The 19,880-nt window shown below is 40.4% G+C and overlaps 1 protein-coding gene across 1 annotated transcript in view; it reads left to right on the top strand.

Moving 5' to 3' along the window:
• The window catches only part of CACHD1 (cache domain containing 1), a 112,828-nt gene that overhangs the window by 79,349 nt on the left and 13,599 nt on the right, over window positions 1-19,880 (top strand). The window contains exons 8-16 of the mRNA XM_076340005.1: window positions 3,250-3,399; window positions 5,130-5,363; window positions 7,973-8,122; window positions 8,695-8,818; window positions 9,336-9,453; window positions 11,175-11,343; window positions 13,413-13,555; window positions 14,180-14,361; window positions 16,072-16,182. Of these exons, the coding sequence (XP_076196120.1) occupies window positions 3,250-3,399; window positions 5,130-5,363; window positions 7,973-8,122; window positions 8,695-8,818; window positions 9,336-9,453; window positions 11,175-11,343; window positions 13,413-13,555; window positions 14,180-14,361; window positions 16,072-16,182 (1,381 nt within the window). The remainder of the gene's footprint in view (window positions 1-3,249; window positions 3,400-5,129; window positions 5,364-7,972; window positions 8,123-8,694; window positions 8,819-9,335; window positions 9,454-11,174; window positions 11,344-13,412; window positions 13,556-14,179; window positions 14,362-16,071; window positions 16,183-19,880) is intronic.

Raw genomic sequence — 19,880 nt, 5'->3', positions numbered from 1 at the left:
GTAAATTATTTTCCAAATGTGTGTGGGGAGGTCCTTTTAATGAAAATTGCTCTTACTGCAGGTTCATTGACTTCTTGCTAAAACATAAATGTATGGGTAATCTGTCTAACTGGAATCCTACAGAAGTGGCCCTTGCTTCTCAGGGGAAGGGGTTTTTTGAGAATACTAATTATGGGTGATATTTTATGGAATGTGAGGTTGGCCGGGCTAAATTTTCCTTCATCCTATCCTCCTGAATTTTGGTGTATGCATTATGGACTTTCTCCTTCCCATTCCCAAGACTGAGGGGGGGTTGTGTGTATTTTGTAATGAGGATGTGGTGAAAGATGTGGAAAAGATGGATGTGAAATTGAGTGGCACGTTTGCTTGCCAGGAAGCCACGGAAAGCAAATTCTTGAAGCTGTGCTCTGAGTGCTCGTTGGAGTCAATTAACACTGCCAATGCCGTGGAAGAGTGGAGAAAGCACCTATCAGTTTAGTCAATTTATATAACGCAGATCCCATAGCTTGATCCTCTGCCTGCTCCAGTGAGTGCAAATTCTTCATTGTCCTGAAGGGCACCAGCTCAGAACAGAAGAAAGTGAAAAAGAAAAGTCCAGGAGTGAACGTGCTTTGGAAAGACTAAGAAAATGTGCTCCTACTTCATGTGACTCCTTCAGTTTATAAAATGGTGCTTTTGGCATTAAAGGTTCAGCCAACTTCGGAACTTTAGGCCATAGATACAGTGAAACTCTTATCTGACTGTACACTGCTTAGCTGAAAGATAGGGTTGTCAAGGGCAGGTTTTTACCATCCTCTGCTGAAATGATGAAAGGGCTGCAACTTCCTAGAAAATTAAAAAAAAAAAAAAAAATCCAGCGCTGCTGAAGCTGGCTGGGATAAGATGCATTAGTCATTAGTAGTTATTCCAAGAACATCAGCTGTAGAGTCTTGCAGCATCCTCCTACATATCTTTTATGTCTGGCACTGTATATTAGGATTAGGTTTTGGCATATTCTTCATTAATGTGAAAACGCATACTTTTACTCAGTTTCATACCAAACAATTATTTTGGGGCACAATTACAGAAAGTTAAAAGAAAAGGCAAATGCTTTGGATTTAGGTTGTCTCTAAGTGTGAAAGATTTTAAAGACCTAATGTGTATATAGCAAATTTCAGAATTCATAGGGTGAGACACAATAGGTTTGAGAAGAGGATGTTTATATAAAACATGTCTCATTTTCTTGTAAATAATCTTTTCATCTTTTTAAAAAAGAAAAATAAACCTAGAAAAAAATATCATTCATTTCACTGTTAATTTTCTAACATCCTGTTCCCGGAGAACAATGTGTGGGTGTGTCGGGGAAGCCATTGAGATACAGCCTTGCTCCCGAATTTGCACTGGAAAAGTTAGAAGGGAACTACTGGTATGAGGTGGAAGAATTGTGCTGTTGAACACGTCTGAATTTCCTGCCTTATGCCGGTTCCTATTGCAGTCCCGCTCAGCAGACCCTTATCCCAAATGCTCTGCCACCAACTACCATCATTTCCTGAAAACACGCTAGTTAAATAGGTAGGGTGTGGAGGGGGGTGTGTGTATATAAAAGTTGCAGTGTATGTATGTATTATATACACACACACTATAGATAGATAGGTGCAGTAATGGTACAGTGAATATAAAGGCCTTTTCCAGCTATCAGAAGTGTAGCGTATCAAATAGCGTAGGATAATCAGCTATTAAATGATAAGATGCCTTGTTTAGCACTGGTCCCTAGTGCAGACTTAGGACTGTCTTATGTTACTCCTGCTAGCAAAGCTTTTAGACTGCAGCATCATGCTTGGCGGTATATAATAGCTATGTTATAGCCTAGGAAACACATTAACAATTTTCCTTAAACTACAGCCAAAGCTATATTGATACCTGGGTGTGCTTTTTTCCCCTAGTCTTAGCTTCTAAAAAAAAAAAAAAAAAAAAAATGCAGAAATTCCCCCAAAATTAACAGCACCTCTTAACTTGTTTGTATCAAAAGCCAATTCTGGCTGAAATTCTTTTCAAGTCACGATGACAAAATGTACAAGTCAAAGCATTCATACCTATTAAAAAAAAAAACCAAACCAACAAACCCAAACAAAAAACAAACCAGATGAGACAACAAAGTTGGAATATAACCAACTAACCTCATGTGCTTCGGATTATATGGTTGTGTATGATCCCTGCAAGTGTCTTAATTATATGCATAAAACACTTTTAATACTTAGATATAATATGATGAAACAAGATGGTGTGTGAGCAGTGATTTGAATTTACATGTTCAAAGGCTTTTGAGGCAGCCCATTCGCCGAGAACATACTCAGCTTGAAAAACGTGTTCAACTTCATGCGAAACGAGCCGATGATGAATGGCGGTGTGCTGTGTCACATTTCTGAAGCATTACGCTCTAACCTACACCATAGGAAAGCGTTGGGTGTCTTCCATCCTGCGGCATCCTCCAGCTATTGCACTGCAAGTCAAGGACTAAATTGCAGCAGTGCTAATGCAGGCGCAAAGGAGTAGTGTGTGAAAAGATCTTTAGCAAGGATTTTGTGTTTCTCGTGTATGCCTGTTGGGGTGCCCGCCACCATGCTACAGCAGGGGCTGATGCATGGTCAAACTTTACTGGAAGGGAGGACAAGGAGGGCCCCATGGTCAGCAGCAACAGCAATGCCAAGCCCCCTGCACAGCTCTTGTAGCAGCAATGGCTGGGAAAGCACCGTGTGCTTTTCGTGTAGGAAATATAATCAGATACTCCCCGGGGATGCAGCGCAGCTCGGCTTTATAGAATTGCAGGACAGGAGAGGAACAGTGGGTCAGGAGATAAAACTTGCAGGTTTTTTGCTTTTGTTAAGCCCTCTCCGTGGAGTTAGAGCAGCTTCTGCAGCACACTGCATGCTGGTCTCGCGCACTCCTGCCTGGTTGCAGCCACGCCAGAAAGTGCCTGTGAGGTCTGCTCAGGAGAAACAAGCCACAGAAGTACCCACAAGCTTCTGGGTAGCTGGTAGGCACCGAATCAAACAGATGTTTGTTAAATGCTGGGAACGGAAGTTTCATAATGAAGGATATAAACACACTGCAGACTTATGAATTATCCATTGTAGATTCCTGTGAATCTCACAAATGAAGCTGTTGGCAATATATGGTTGTAAGCAGATGTAAGGGCTCTTACCACGTGACTTTCCTGAGTTAAAAATCTAATGCACTTTCTGCTATATATATATATATAATTCTTTTTAGATACGGATATGGTCATAATATATCTCTCGGCTGGGATTACATCAAAAGATTCATCAGAAGATGATAAAAAAGCTACTCTACGTGTCATCAATGAAGAAAATAGTTTCCTCAATAACTCAGTAATGATTCTTACTTACGCGCTTATGAATGGTGAGAAATGTTTTTGTATTTCCAGTGGATGAAAATTCCCTTTCATAGTACAGCTAGTTTAGTAAGCTCATCCAAATGTAATTCCACGCCTTATTGGGAACAGTTTGTTAATGGGTTTTGGCCTGTGTAATCCAGAGGCTGCATCCAGATGTTACCTCTTTGGTGTATAAAACTGTGTGCCACTGTTGTGGTTTAACCCCAGTGGGCAACTAAGCACCACACAGCCGCTCGCTCGCCCTTCTCCCCCCACCCCCCGGTGGGATGGGGGAGAGAATCGGAAGAGCAAAAGTAAGAAAACTCATAGGTTGAGATAAAGACAGTTTAATACTTGAAATATAGTAGTAATAATAATAATAAGTTGTAATGGAAAGTAAAACAAGGGGGGAGAGAAAGAGAAACAAAAGCGGGGGGGGGGACGGGGACGGGACACGACAACAAGTGATGCAACTGCTCACCGCCCGCCAACCAACGCCCAGCCAGTCCCCAAGCAGCGATCACTACCCCCCAGCCAGCTCCCCCCAGTTTATATACTGAGCATGACGTCACATGGTATGGAATATCCCTCTGGCCAGTTTGGGTCAGCTGTCCTGGCTATACTCCACCGAGCTCCTTGTGCACCTCCTTGCTGGCAGAGTATGGGAAGCTGAAAAGTCCTTGACTTAGTATACACTGCTTAGCAACAACTAAAACATCGGTGTGTTATCAACATTATTCTCATCCTAAATCCAGAACACAGCACTGTACCAGCTACTAGGAAGAAAATTAACTCTATCCCAGCCAAAACCAGGACAGCCACTATAAGCTTATATATCACAGTGCAGCTGCTCAGGATATAAAGTATTGTTGCCTAAATTGTCTAGTGGTAACCAGACTGAATTAAATTTGATAACTATTGCAACTGTAAACCTTCCTGACACTGCCCATGTTCCTGGTGCAGCAAAGTGAGAGTATATGTGACTTGTATTTCAGTCATTAGCCAAGGAGCATGAATGGAACATCAAACGTAATCTGAAGTGCTTTGATAACTTAGGACCCAACTTAAGAGTGAAGTTAAATATGAAGATCACACACACAGTAGTTTGGCATCCTGTGCTTTTTCCAACAAAGCATTTTTAATAAGAAGGCTATATGTTGTATTACTAAAAATTGCACACGGACTCTAGCCAAGGAAACGAATGCTTAAGCTAATGTATCATTTGACTGTAAATTTAAATACTCATTTGAGACCTAATATGTACAGAAGTCTTTGATTTGTCTGCAGGAATTGAGCCTGGGACTTAGGTAAAATGTGAAACTGTAATGTTTAAGCTAAAGAACAAAGCCTGTTATCTCCAAGGGCGTATAATATGCTCCTGGTCCTTTATGTGGACTAGCCACCAGTGGAGAACAAAGAGCTGTCCTGTGGATTTATTGGTCACATAAGTCTTTGTTAAAAGATCTTGTTTAAAGTGGTGATGTGAACAGCATGTTGAATTTTTGCACCGTACAACAGTATGTGAGAGGCAATCTTATTAAATTTCATATTAGCTAATTACTTCTCCTAAAACCATACTAGTCTTTCAGCACTTTACCTTATCGCTTAAATAAGCCTATAGTATTTTCAGTCCTACAGTATAGCATATGTATCATTTTGCTTTTATTGACAATACTTTGGAGTAAGATACAGAAGTCTTGATTGAAAGTAAGCTGCTTCTATCTCCTTCCTTCTATTTCTCGCATCTCTGTTTCAGAGGGAGTGACAGGTTTGAAGGAACTGGCCTTTCTGCGAGACCTGGCAGAGCAGAACTCGGTGAAGTATGGGGTGCCGGACCGAACAGCCCTACCTGTGATCAAGGGAAGCATGATGGTCCTAAACCAGCTGAGTAACCTGGAAACTACAGTTGGCCGATTCTACACAAACCTCCCCAACCGAATGATCGATGAGGCAGTCTTCAGTCTGCCTTTCTCAGATGAAATGGGAGATGGTAAGTGCTTACACTGAATTTAGGTATAAAAACGTAAGAGATGAGGTTCCTTTTTGCTTACATATTCCTAAATATACTGTAGACTTATAAGGTGATGCTTTTAGGTGTGTTCCCAAGACAAATATAAAATTAGCCTTTCATGCCATAGGTTTTTTATCTGCAGAAGATCTAGTTTTGAAAAAAGTGGTAATAAGACATGGAGTAGATAGATTCAGCTTGGATTCTCAGGGGTGAAATTTGTTCTTATATATGTGTATGTATACAGCATCCATAATTTAATTTGTGGAGAGAAATTCTTTGTACTTGAGGGAAGCAATCTTATGTTGAAATGACAGCCGTGACCATGCTGCACCATCGCAGCGTTCATTATTTCAGTACTTCTATATGTCTTGAGGTCTTACAGGTAGACTCAAGGGATTGCATAGGTCCCCACAGTGGAGGAGAGAAAAAGTTATTATCGTTTGAGCCTCCCTTTGCTGTGGAGCCATGCACGTGACTTTTGAGTCGTTCTTCCGGCTGGAGTTTCCTTTTTTCCTGTCTTTGCACCCCAAGCAGTGACTCTTCACAACTAGTTTAGCATCTGTTCACTGCTGCCAGGCTGTAAAGGTGGGGATGCTGGACACTGGCAGTCAGACCTCTGTAAGAGGGGGAAGGCAATCATCTTAGCAAATGGCACAAAGAGAGATTATTAAATATTGTCCCAAACGTGCTATCCTTAGCTCTCCTTTTAGCTTCAGCACACTTTGTCTGCCCCCAGCACCAGACAGGACAGGAAGGCTGAGCTGGCTGGTGATGGCTCGGACAGTCTGGAGCAAGGGATTTGCTGAGTTTAGTGGAAGCCTGGTGACAATTTTTCTGCAGACTGTGAATGCGTGCTGAAGAGTATCTTAACGCAGCAGACGTCTGTAGTGTCATTCTCCTGTCGGTTTCTAATTTATGCTGACGTGGTGGGAAGGTGGATGGATCTGCCCTTTTACCTTAAAACTAGATGCTACGTTACCAAACACTGTGTGTTCAACTTGATCTGATCTCACCACTACATCTAGTAATGGAGAGACTGAAGGTGTAGATATTGATAGAGACTTCTGGGAGCGTACCAGCATGTGTATAAGATGACATACATGTAAGAATTGCAGAAATTAGACAGTTTAATTTGTGCTCAGGGTAAGCATGCACTGCAGGGTGATCCTGTTTGGGTTCTTGACAGGGGCAGGTTCAGGAGATAGGGAGCGGTCTTAGGCTGCTCCCACAGTGCTGGCAGAGCTCCCCCGGCTGGACACACACCCAGCTGTGGGTCCCACTGCCTGAGCTAATGCTTGCTTAAGTGTCATCACTTGTAAGCTGCGGTGCTGTTGCTCCTTTTACCTTTGGGATCTGGTGCCCTTCCTAAAGCTCAACGTACACACTTGGAAGATCAGAGCTGTAGGGTTTACCCCTGCTAGTTCTTGGGCAGCTCACCTGACATTTCTCTAGCACGGCTCCAGTGCTCTGTAAAGAGATGTGACCATCACAGTGATGTTAGGAAATACATTGGTGATTTTTATATTGCTTTGACAATTGAGCAAATTCTTTATTTCTTCATTCAGGACTTCGCGTGTTCTTAGTCTCGGCTAGTATGTAGGAGTAGTTGATGGTTACGCTGAATAGTTTTGAAGGGCTGCTGAGTTTAGGTTGCACGTTTGCCTTGTGTGTTGAGTCCCAAAACAAATTTAAGACTATTCCTGAGCAAATCTCTTCTGAGTCAGAATGCTTGCTACTTTCTGCATTTCCTAACCTTGTTAATTAAGCTGTATTATTACTCTTTCTCAAAGCCACATCCAAGCATAATGGAAAATTTGAGCAACAGAAGGATTAGAAATGGTGCAATAGAGAAGGTTTGTCTTACATAAATATCAAAGTGTACTTAAAAGCTTATACATGCAAATGAATTTTATACTGGTTTAAAGGAAAAGAGTCTCTGAGTTTCCAGATAGCAGTGGTGTAGAAAGTAAGAGAAATAAGGTATTACCGAGAGTTCTTACCTCAGGCACAAGATGTGTCCCAAACCGTTGTGTAATTATGGGTATGATTCCCAGTACAGTGTCCATATTGGGATTTAGTTAAGCAGAGGACATTTAATATTCTGAATATGCAATTAGATGAGCAATAATTCATCCCTATTGTTGCTTTACAAGTACAAATTCTCTTCCTCCCTCATCCCCCTATTTTTTAAAGTGCCTTAAATGATATTAAAGGAACAAAATACTACCTTGGCTTTTCATGCAAAAGCATTTCTTATCTGTAAGGCATCCACTTGTAGACTGACAAAAACCCCAAAACATTAATTGTGGTGTGTATTTTAATAAATTGATTAAATGTACCTTAGGTCACTACTAGAAACATAGAAATAACTAATTAGGGAGAGTGGCTAAAACCAGCCAGACATGACAGATAACCTGCTCAGCTTCCCTGTAGGCATGCCAGTTTTTGTCCATATTCCAGCAAGGAATACTATATAAAAATTTAACTGTATAACATTTTAAAATGATAAAGCGCATGCTCTGTTTCCTCTAAAAATAATTAACTAGATATTATTGCTGATGGTTTTATGTTATTCCTCTCATTCTAAGGCCTGATAATGACTGTAAGTAAACCGTGTTACTTTGGAAACCTGCTACTAGGGATTGTTGGAGTAGATGTTAATCTTGCCTATATCTTGGAAGATGTCACCTATTATCAAGATTCCTTGGGTTCCTACACTTTCCTCATTGATAATAAAGGTAAGTTTTTAGCTCAGATAATCTCTTCCAGTCCCACTGAGATCATTAACCATCAAATGGAAACTCTTAATTCTCATGTCTCTAAATAGTCTATAGGTAATGAATGATAATATTTATTAAAAGATTAATTGCATGTTGTTTGGTTAGTTTTGCCTGAGGGTTGCCGGACAGCTGGAGACTGTAGGTGGATTCCTGACTTGAAATTTCTGTACTGGAATTTTGATGTGGAAATGCTTACTTGCTGTTGAGATTTTCTACATGTGTAACATCAAGGTTTTCTATATGTGTAGGGCAAAAGGCAAAACTGGTGTATATGTGTTCAGCTCTTTTCCTCTGATCCCAACGTCTTTTTATTGCTTGGTTCTTTGAGCTGTCTTTCATTTGCAACTTACCAAGTTCTTAGTTTGCAACTTCCTTGATGATAATATTGCTTGTTCACTTACATTTGTTAAGCCTTTGTAAAAAAAAAAATGTATGTAGTTACTGTATTTTTTTTTTCTCCTGCAAATATTCATCCTGGATTCAGTTGTTATAATGCATTCAATGTCTGGTTTTGTGTCTTTATTTTTTAGGATACACTCTTATGCACCCATCCCTTACCAGGCCCTACCTGTTGTCTGAACCACCACTCCACACAGATATTATCCATTATGAGAACATTCCTAAATTTGAGCTAGTGCGCCAGAACATCCTTAGGTAAGGAACCGGGACGCAAGTCCAAACATTAGCAGTCCTTAGAGCACTAGAAGTATTTCTAGAGGAGTTTTAAGAGAATATAAGGTAAAGTTCCTTTTCCTACAATATCTGGATACTCGGATGGATTTATTCACACACACACAAATGCAGAACAGTTCTGCTTTGGTTTTTCCTCCAACTTTCTTCATTTTATCGCTTGGTGTGCTAAGTAGTGGTTTCCACAGCTGATCTGGGGGATACTCTTTCTAATGTCTCCCTTCTATGTCAGGAAGGTTTTTCCACTATTTGGTCTGGGTTTTTCTTTAGCCTTTGTCTTATCTGAGTATGTGTTTTAACCCAAAGTGTGTCAGTACACAAGTGCATTTTCAGCATACGTACACTTTTTCTTCACCTAAGACAGATAACAGTTAATCTCTTCATATCTTACGATATTTTTATAAATGTACAGTAGCTAGGTTTTGCTTAAGAGCTTTCTTAGTGTTTAATAAAATGCTGTGTGTTATATTTGCCAATATAGCATTCCCCTGGGCAGCCAGATCATTACGGTTCCTGTGAACTCGTCATTGTCTTGGCATGTAAACAAACTGAGAGAAATTGGAAAAGAAGCCTACAATGTCAGCTATGCCTGGAAAATGGTAAGGAACAAAAGTGACACTGTTGCAGGATGGCATAGAGTAAGTTCATATATTGAAGAGTACATTAATGTATTGAATATAGTGAAGCATGAAGTATTGCTATATATTGACGTATGAAAGATTTGAATTACTGAGAAACTGCATGAATGTGGGGAGGTTTCTTCCAGTGAAGAACCAATGAAATTACCATTTCAGGTTTGTTACCGTGTCATTTTCAGAGATGTGTCTGCATGGATATGTGGTGCTCTTTCTTCATGAAGGCACTCATTTCATAAGACACATGTAATGTACAGTTACATAGAGATTATACTTGTGCTTTCCCAATGGAAGTAAAGCTATACTGGTCTGGATGTCATACTTCAAGCCAGGTGACACGTAAACACCTTATCAGAGACCACATTTCAATACAGTGCTGAGGCAGAGTTTAGTATTAAGTCATTCTTTTGTTTAATACTGTTGTTACGTTTGGGGCAGAGTAGTACAATCCATTAATTAATACAATTGGGAAAATGTCAGTTTCTCATTCTGATACTATCTTGTTGCAGAACTGTATCAGTAGCCAGTGATGATGTTTGCGGTAATTTAACACTTTTCTTACAAACATTAGTTATATTGAAGCTTTCATTGAAACTGAGTACGGTGTGTATGCAACAGGCTATGTTACCTGTTGTAAGAGCTTTAAGAGAGCTTCTAGCAGCTGTCCTTTCTTCAGTTTTGAACATATCTGAACGCTAATCTTGACCCAGGGATTAAAATGGAATCTAAGGTTAAATATAATCCAGGTGAATTTCGCTGATGCCAGAAGTAATTGGCTACTTCTTTGTGCCAACAAACTTAGGAGGGTACTTGTGGATCATTTCACAGTATTAAGTTAAATCCAACCTAAAAGATTAAGCTGAGCAGTTTTAAGAGATTAAATCTGTCATTGTGTAACAGAAATTCACATAGGAGGATGTGACATTTTCTAATGTTGTAATGCTACATTAAATATCAAACACCCTTGCAGAGCAGCTGGGCAACTCCCAAGTTTTGTTAGTCTGATGTACTATAGGATACTTAAAATATACAAACCAGTAAAGCATGTGACACATGCAGCACACAATTAAGAGTGGTAATGATAAAATCTTATTTTTGAGAGTTAATTTGTCTGTATTCTTCATAATGGGAATACCAGTGTGTTATCAACTGTGAACCTGAAGCCTCTCCTCTGTTAATGACACTTCAAAAAGTATCCACGAAACAGTGTTAGAAATTATTGCAAATTGAGGAACAAAATGAAAGTCCTAATGCAATCTTTTTTCCTGAAAACTAAATATTTTTATTTTGTGCATAGGCTGTGGAAAAGTATTTTTTTGTACAACTTAGTGGCTCCAATACATACAGGATAGTTACAGGCTGGAATGTGGCTGTATGGGACTGAGTTGCTGTAATCAAGTCTCTACCCTGTATAGAGACCAATATGACTTGAAAATTTTATCTGCACAATCCTCCTCTCTTGTTTTCTGTAGGATTGAGTCCGTATTAGCTTCTTTGAAAGGGAATTGTTTGTTTTCAGAGAGGGTGGGAACTGTGATCCTTCAGAGTATGGCGAAGTGTGGGATGCCACCTTCCAGAGGTGGACGAGACGAGCAATTAAAAGAGAACGAATGCTAAATAGAAAATAAGTTCTGTAGCACCTCCACCTTTTTGTTTCAGTTTGATGACTTGCCCTTGTTTTTCAGGTCCAGGACACATCCTTTATTCTGTGTGTCGTGGTGATACAGCCAGAAATACCTGTTAAACAGCTGAAGAATCTCAACACTGTCCCCAGCAGCAAGCTCCTGTATCATCGACTGGATCTGCTGGGCCAGCCAAATGCCTGCCTGCACTTCAAGCAGCTGGCTACCTTAGGTAAAGCTTTCTTGCAGTTCGTCTTGACCTCATGCGTGTTTCTGTAAAGTGTGGCAGCAGAAAATAAAACTCTTCTCACAAAACACTGGAAATACTCTTCTCTTGAAATGCTTTTATTTCCAGGGCTGATTTTCTAATCAGCCGTACCTCCTTATAGGTCTTCATTGATCATAGCTACCCTGCCCAGTGGCGAGCACTTGCATGGGTGAACGCAGTGGGACTGCTCATCAGAATATGAGATAAATGCACCGTGAGTCTTGCTTGATCAAGTTCCCAGAAAGTGGAGTGGGGAGAGTGAGAAATGTCTCACCAAGCTTAAAACTAAGTTCTGTTCTCTTGGCTGTAAAGCAGCTTATTGACAAATGTAAGTAGGATGAAGTCCCAGCCAGTCGTGCAGGAGTACTTTTTGACTTTGGATTTATGCAAGTTTTTCACTGCCATAAGCATTTAAGACCATCGATCCATGAGAAGTCAGAAGTTATGCCTGTTGGGGGAAACTGTGAGAACTCCTGTGGTGTAATGGTTTCCAGACCCTCCTTACCTTCAAGGTACCTTAAAAATTCTCGGGTTACTGATGCATTCCTGGATTTGATAAGCTGAACTGATTCTACTCTACTTGACTGATTTCAGTAGTTGCTCAAGTATTACTGGAAAGAGGGAGAGTCTGTATGGCAGTGTAAGTTCTATTGTCTGGAAAGGATAGAGAACTTAAAAAACATAATATATCCTAAGAACATAGAGTTTTTTTTATATAAGCATCATAAGTTGCAAGCTTTCATATTTAAGTATTACTCTTGGAGGTTTTTACTAAAATCTGTGCTGTATTATAAGAAGTTCTGAATTAAGTGCTTTTGTTTGTAGCAAGGTTTGAAGGTCTCATAGTGGATTAGCGGCACAGTTGTGATATTTTCTTAGCTATATTGCAGTGCCACAAATAGCTAAGTGAGATTAGACTGGAGGAGTTATAGAGGAACTTAACAAACCTATGGAAATTGCTTTGCCAATTGTTTAGAATACAGGGTTTTTTCTTTCTTTAATGTGGTGCCTAGTCTTGATTATCTTATATCCAAAAAGACAAGATATAAATGGAAAATATCCAAAAAATGCAGTACTAAGCTGACAAGTGGAAAAACTTCATGCAAAGCAAAAATGCAATAACATCGGAATATTTGGTCTGGGAAGCAGATGAAGGACTGTAATAGAAGTTCATAAGTGATGACTGCAGTACATATGGTTGCTGGATGTATGGTGATGTGTTTTAGAGGAATGTGAATAAAAGCAGAACACTTCACATACTCCAGTGAAGTTTTTCCTCTGGAGACCATTACACACAGGGAAATCGGGTTCCATGGGTCAAATACTCAGAAAAGGCGTTCTTCTCAACCTTCAGCCCTGCATCATCATAATAGTTTTTCTTTTAAAAAGAAAAAGCTGTCTGGTATTGCAGTTTCTGCACAATGAAAGTTTACTTTCTAGTCTGTTCTGAAAATCACCCCAGACAGCTACACTTTTATTGGTAAGCTCCCTCTTCTGCGCTTGTAATTCCCCATTTGTTCATTATCTGTAACTGAAAGTGCTTGTTTTCATTTTCCTCTGCCATATCTAACCTAAACATGGATAACTAATTTCTTCTTCTTTAGCACAAAATCTTTTCTTAAGGGAAAACAGCTTCTGTAATCTTTCGAAAAGTAGTAATTCAGAAATTGTTTAGACTTTGAGAACAAAGGCACTAAAGTCTACCAAATAACATGTGAAGATCAGAGTAAGTGGACTAACTTTGTGATGTCTGTATTTTGAAGCAAGAAAGGTAATTCATGTGGAACATAAGTTTTGTCAGTGCCTGGGCAGGCAAGCTGTTCTGGTGAGCGCTCTGGTTTGGATGGAGAACTTCACGTTTCCTGCCCTCGCTCACAGTCCACCCGTGACCTGAAGGAGCTGCGCGCTTTGCATACTGAAGTGTGGGAGAGTGGAGGAACAGGCGGAGGATACCCTTTCGTGATACGAATGTGTTTACTATGCAATATGTGCAATTCATTGTCCTTAACTTTCTCATATTTTGCTATTTGTAGAAAGCCCTACGGTAATGCTCTCTGCGGGCAGCTTCTCTTCTCCATACGAACATCTCAGCCAGCCTGAGACAAAACGGATGGTGGAGCATTACACAGCGTACCTCAGCGACAACACGCGCCTGATTGCCAATCCTGGCCTTAAGGTATGTTCTCGGTGCTGACTGCTCTGATCAGCCCTGGAGACCCCGGTTTCCTCACGTCCCACGCCTTCATCCAGGAGGGGAGTATCTGAAACACTGATCTCCTCATGCTCATAGGGTTATGGAGTGGTGGTTTGGAGTGGTATTGCCATGCCTGGAGAGATGGCCGTGGGCTTCAAGGCCCAGGAGAGTGGAGAGAGGAGGGAGAGGGCTTCCTCCCCAAGAGGGGGGAAAAAAGTTGATAAGCAGCTATTAAAATAAACACTAGAAAAATTAAAGCTACAGTAAATTTGGAGCGGAAATATCTTTGTGTTCTTAGGCATATAAATGAGAAATTTCTATTTTGTGTGCAAGCGGAGCAATATTTGTATTTACGTGAAGTAAAAAAGCAAACTCTAAAAGCCGCAGAGATAACGACAACAATATTTCATTATAATAAGCTTATTTCATTATAATAAGCTTTTCCTTTGGTTGGAATGTGCCAGATCCGTCTGGTGTGGGAAGACTTTAAACAAGTAATTGAGTTTAGATGATCTCCGATCGCTCTTAAGGAAACCCTGCGAGCAGCTTATTATCTTTTCATGCAAGTCTTAGAGGAACCCTGCTAGGTCCGCCTTTGTTTTGCAGTTCTCTGTCAGAAATGAAGTAATGGCTACCAGTCACGTCACAGATGAATGGATGACACAAATGGAAATGAGTAGCCTGAACAGTTATATTGTGCGCCGTTACATAGCAACCCCCAATGGGGTGCTTCGAATTTACCCCGGTTCCCTCATGGACAAAGCATTTGATCCCACCAGGAGACAATGGTGAGTTTTTAGGGTCCCGTTATCAAAGCTTTGGATAATCTTGGAGGGCAATAAGGGAAATATTTGGTATCAATTTCATAGCCTGGGTTTTTTTATGGCCAGCTATAATCTATTTAACTAGAAATGTTTTCATCATGCGTAAAAGGCTTGGTGCTTAAATACAGCTAGTTAAAACCTTTATTGGTTCTAATTTCAGCCCTTTTTATTTTAAGTGATAGTTTCTGTTTCATATCCCTGCTATGGCAGATGGGAATGTAAATATTCAGAAAATGAGTATCCATCCCCTTTAGGGATTAGCTAATTCGGGAGTGTTTTCAGCTTCTTGTGCCATTTTTGGTTGTTAATATTTTAGTCGTCTTGTTTGTTTGTTTACAGCAGATTTCATTGCTAATTTAAAGTAGGAATTTGCTGGCTCGACTGTGCACTATTAATTATGCACTAGCAACTGATTTGGGAAAATATTTGTATACATTACAAATGAGAGCCTGAGACATGAGAGCGCTCTGGAGTGTGTTTTGACGTGTGTGCTTTGTTGAAAGCAGCCAGCCAGGTGCTGCCACACAGCGATGCTGGGAAAGGCACGAGCCAGCGCTGGCTGGGTCCCAACCCTCCAGCTGTACGGGGAAGGCTCTGAATTGCTCCTGGCATTGGCCATACTGTAGCTCTCCTCACCCATGTTCTCCCTGAAAAAATCATTACCATAGCTGCTGATTAGCTTTTTTTCAGGTTTTCTTCCTTTTTGTTGTTGTTTGTGTTTTTGCTGACAGATAAGATGATGGAATTTTGCTTTCTTTTTTTGTAGTGAGATAAACAGGGTGCATTCATGTTGTAAATTAACTGAATGCCCTTTTACAATCCCTTGTCTCCTTTTAAAAGAAGCTCTCAAATTATTTTCATTGTTGTTTTGGGGTGGGGGTGGGGGTGTGCTTTCACACTTCACTGATTTTTTCAACCCATGGTTTTGAAAAAGCCTCCATATGCAGCCTGCCATAATGTCTTGTTTTTCATCTAAAGCCAAATGGCAATGTTTTGGAAAGAAGATGCAAGCAAAGCCCTAGTAATAAAGTAGAATTCAGAATTCAGTCACTTGCACGCTGCAGTCCAGACTCATGGGTTAGTATACTGGAAAGCAAAGTAATAGACTTTTCATACACAAAAGCATTTCCAACAGTTGGAATATTTTATAAACTTTCTTATGACAGTAGGAAGATATTTGACATGATTGTGGCTCATTTTATGTTGGCAGTAAGTTTTAAAAGAGATTGTAATTTGTAGTCACTTTCTGACATCTTTCCAGATTTTCATGTGTGAATTCTGCCTATAGGACGTCCTTTCTCCTGCGTTTGCAACATAATAATTTTGCCAGTGTTTGCTCTGAGTTTGAGAGTCCACTGGCACTAAGTCATACGTTGTTCTGGGGAAAAATGTCTAAAATGACATTAAATGTATTCTATGCAGAAGTAAATTGAGCTTTTTTAATGCAGTTGTATGTACTGAGGAACTGTTTATTGAGCAAGTCTGTTTTACGTCTAGGTCCTAATCGTACTTAGGTACTTGTTTAATATTAAGAAACATTAATTTGGCAGCACGTTGTTCACAGTGTGCAGAATTCAATGTTTGTCTGTGTTTCTGCAAAATCAAGGATACTGTCTTAAAGTTTACAGTAACCATTTTTTGCTAATTATAAGTGTTTCTTTTGGCTGCCCTTAGGTACTTGCATGCAGTGGCTAATCCAGGACTGATTACCTTTACTGGTCCCTACTTAGATGTTGGAGGGGCAGGCTACGTTGTTACGATCAGTCACACAGTCCATTCTTCCAGGTAAATGGTGTTTCGAGGTTTGTGTCAAGCAAGAATACTCTCAATTAGCAACTCCTTCGTGTTCAAGAACTGAAAACCAAACCTGGTTTTAAAGTGCTTTTGATGAAATGTGATATAACCTTGTGTAGATTCAGTGAAAACACTGAAACGCTGTGAAAAATCCATGGTATATGAATAGGTTTATATTCTGTAGCTCTATTCATATACAAATAATAATAGCATATAGAAAAAAAGATTGACTGGTGAGAATGTGCTCCTGGATGAACGTGAGATGAAATGTCATGTATGCAAGACAGGGACCTAGGAGGAGGAGAGGGATCGCTTTCATTAGGCAGTTTGGGATATATTCCCTCTCTGCTGGTAGTCAAATAAGACAGACTACCTTTTTTCATCAAGACAGCTAATCTCTGAATTTCCTGAAGTTACTTGCGCTTACACTCCTGAAGTTGTATGTGCCAGGGTGATCTTTGGAGGGAATAAGAGGTGAAAGCAGATCTACCTAACTGCAAATAGAGGTTAGTCCACAAGGCGGTTTTAATTAAAGATCTGTCCGTACTCCAGAAATTGGGGGAGCTCCTCGCCTGGGCTGTTTAAATTCAGTCTGGACAGGGGCTTTCAGGAGGAAGAAGAACTTGAGGAGAAGCCTGTAAACCTTCAACCGCCCATACGGGATTGCAGAAAACAAATCGGAGTGGAAATAGCAGCCCGTGCCTTTGGGATCAAAACCAAAATGAACATCATAGCCATGTAGGAAGAAACATTTTCTTTATTAATTAGTCTTCTATGGTTTAAAAAAAGGAAAGGGGAAATTCTAATGTATCTTCACTCAAAGTTGATCAAGAGAATCTCAGCATTTCCTTTATTCTCAGTACAGTGTAATATCGCCACCAGGAGAAGTGGAGTCAGTCTGTCTATGAACATCTTGTCAGTACTGGAATGACCCTTCCCTCGAGGACCAGACTTTTTTTGTTTCAGCTCCCTCCTGGCCAGGCCCCCAGCCTAAGGCTCAGGTTCGGATTGAGATGTAGAATGTTTAAAGGAGGTTGTAGAATATGTAGTAAACTTTTCTACCATAAGCTCTCCCGAGTCTCAGAAATAGTAGTTACTTGTTTTGGTTTTTATACGGAGTCTCTTCCAAGACTTTCACTGAGCACATGGCTTCTGCACACGCTCCATCTAAGACCCCACCAGTACAAAGGTAACTTCTAACATTGCGCTGGTAAATACAGATCACAAAGCCAGCAGAGCCCGGGACACTGCTTTTCTACTCTTGTCAGAGACATCTCGTCTTTGTTTGGAATTTCCCACCACAGGACACCTGCGTGTCTTTTTTTGGCAGGGGTATTATCAGGCCTAACGCCTGCATGGTGCTTCTCAGAGAGGAATTTACTTAAGGGAAATAAGCACTTTTGTAAGAAGAGAAGTGCAATTAATTAAAATTCTGATTTTTATCTAGCAAGCGATGGTTCAGTTAGCTTTAAGAACTTAAAGCTCGCATGGGTTATTAGAACATGATTAGAGTATGGTTAAACAAAGTTTGGCAGATGTGAGTGTGATTCCTGGGTAAATATGACCTCTAAAGCTTATACTCACATGCGGTTATAATCCCCAAAGAGGTCTTAGTTAAAAAAACGGAGGGGTGGGGGAGGAATCAGTAGAGTTAATAGGCATACTCACATTAGAAACTGCTGTGTGGGTTTAAATAACAACATTGGTTTATCTGGAACTGACTCTTATCTCTCGTTCCCTTTTTATGTATATCCTACTTCTGTTTTGGAGGCTGGGAATAGAAGATTCATGCAAGAAGTTATTTAATATGGCTCGCATCAGCAAACCAGAAGGATTTAATGCTTAAAAATGAAGCTAAAATATTTAAAGCATTCTTAATGGCTTTTTGTCTGTTAGGACAGAGCAGTAACTTCATAGCTTGATGCCTTGTCACATACAGTTAAATGTATCTGTGCTGCTTACTGTCATCCTTCTTCCCATTCCTTCTCCATGAAATGGGTAATGTTAAAAATAAATTAAATGCAGGTTTTTAGAATCTGTATTTATAAATCTACAAATTAGATTTGACTACATCTTCACTGTACCTCTTTAAAAGCAAACTTCAGTCCAGTAAACAGAGTTAGTTTTATATGGATAAGGGGCTGCCAGCAGCCTCTACTTTGTATAGTCCAGCTGTGCTGTTCAGTTATCTTCTTTTCTAAACATTTTTATTCCTATCTTCAGAGATAAAATTATTTAGAAAAGTAGATTTTAAAAAATAGCAAGTCAAAGGTGTCTCCTTTGTCATCAACATAAGGCCCGCATAGGTGTAAAGTAGCACGCCCTGCAATTTGAGTATGAGCTGATCATTTTGCGTCCTTCAGGGATGAGAGGTAACTTGGTCTGGCTGTGCCATCTCAGTGCTGCAGGAAGCAATCTTTGAGAATTTGGGTGTTAGAAATGGAGGAGTGACAGAGATTCCCTCATCATTCAGTCCAGCCTCAGGCTACTGCAGATCACCGCATCGTGCAATCATTTTCATAACCTGCCATAATATATATTAGTTATTTTCCCCTATTATTATATTAGAAGGCTTTTGTTCCAGAACCTCACTGCTCTGGCGCCCAGCTGCCCAGTGGAGATTTGCGCCTTAGCTCAAGTGTATTGATTCAGGAGGTCTTGCGTATCTGGATGTTTCGCCTGAGGGGAAGGTGGGAATTTGCCAGGACAGGAAGTCTTGGGAAAATAACAACATAAATAGAATATAATTTCTGTTTGGAGCTTTCAGCATCCAAATGGTCTCAGCCACATGTCAAGACTGTGCTTCTTCCAGGAGACCTCTTGCAATTGCTTCACTGATGGTGAGGAAAGTTAAAACGATGCAACTGAGCAAAAGTAGTGCTTTTTTACCTTTATAGAGCTGTGAGAAAATACACTTCCATACATCAGCCTGAGACTGTTTTGTCGGTCTTTGATGTATCAGTTGCTAAGGCAACTGTGTATATTCCCGAACTGGTGTGTAAAAATAGGAACACAAGCGCATTTTCAGTATGGGCGAAATACTGCAATTCACAGCAGCTCTTGCTGCCACTGCTGGTGAGCATCCACAGAGACTCCAGGTTCTGCCCTTTCCCTAAATGTTTATTTTATGGTTGCCCTACACTGGGGAAAGATACTGAATCAGAACATTTGTGAAGTGATACGGTTTTAAATGTCACTGGGCTCTCTGTAGGCAGTGGGAGGCAGCGTCAGGTTAACATGAACTAGTCGTGTTTAATTCCAGCTAGCACAGATAACTGGCCTGTTAGTAGGATGTGATTTGAAGCATTTAACACAGTGCTCATTAACCAGCACCTAAATACCACCTAGTTGCCTGGTGCAAGGTAACCTCATTCATGTTTGTACCTTGGCCAGCTTTTTTTTCTGGCTGAAATTCATAATCAGTCCTACACTTTGGAATTTTAGGGATTTAGCAAAATGTCTATGGCAGCTTCATATTCAGGTCCTAACGCTGGGGGCTGAGCAAAGAGGAGCGGTGCAGAACATAACCCCCCCCCCCCGAGGCAGTGGGGATTCGGGTGCTAGAAATGCAGGAGCTGCATCCTGCGTTCATTTGTGCAGGTGGGGAATTTTTAATCCTAATTTATGTTGCTAAATACTAAATGTGTATAGGTGGTAGGGGTGTATGTAAGAGTCGAGGGAGCACAGCC

The sequence above is a fragment of the Aptenodytes patagonicus genome, chromosome 5 (genome assembly GCF_965638725.1).
Source record: "Aptenodytes patagonicus chromosome 5, bAptPat1.pri.cur, whole genome shotgun sequence".
In the NCBI taxonomy this organism is placed as follows: Eukaryota; Metazoa; Chordata; class Aves; order Sphenisciformes; family Spheniscidae; genus Aptenodytes; species Aptenodytes patagonicus.
Note: the sequence above shows the minus strand (reverse complement) of the source record. Positions and strands in the feature narration are given on the sequence as shown.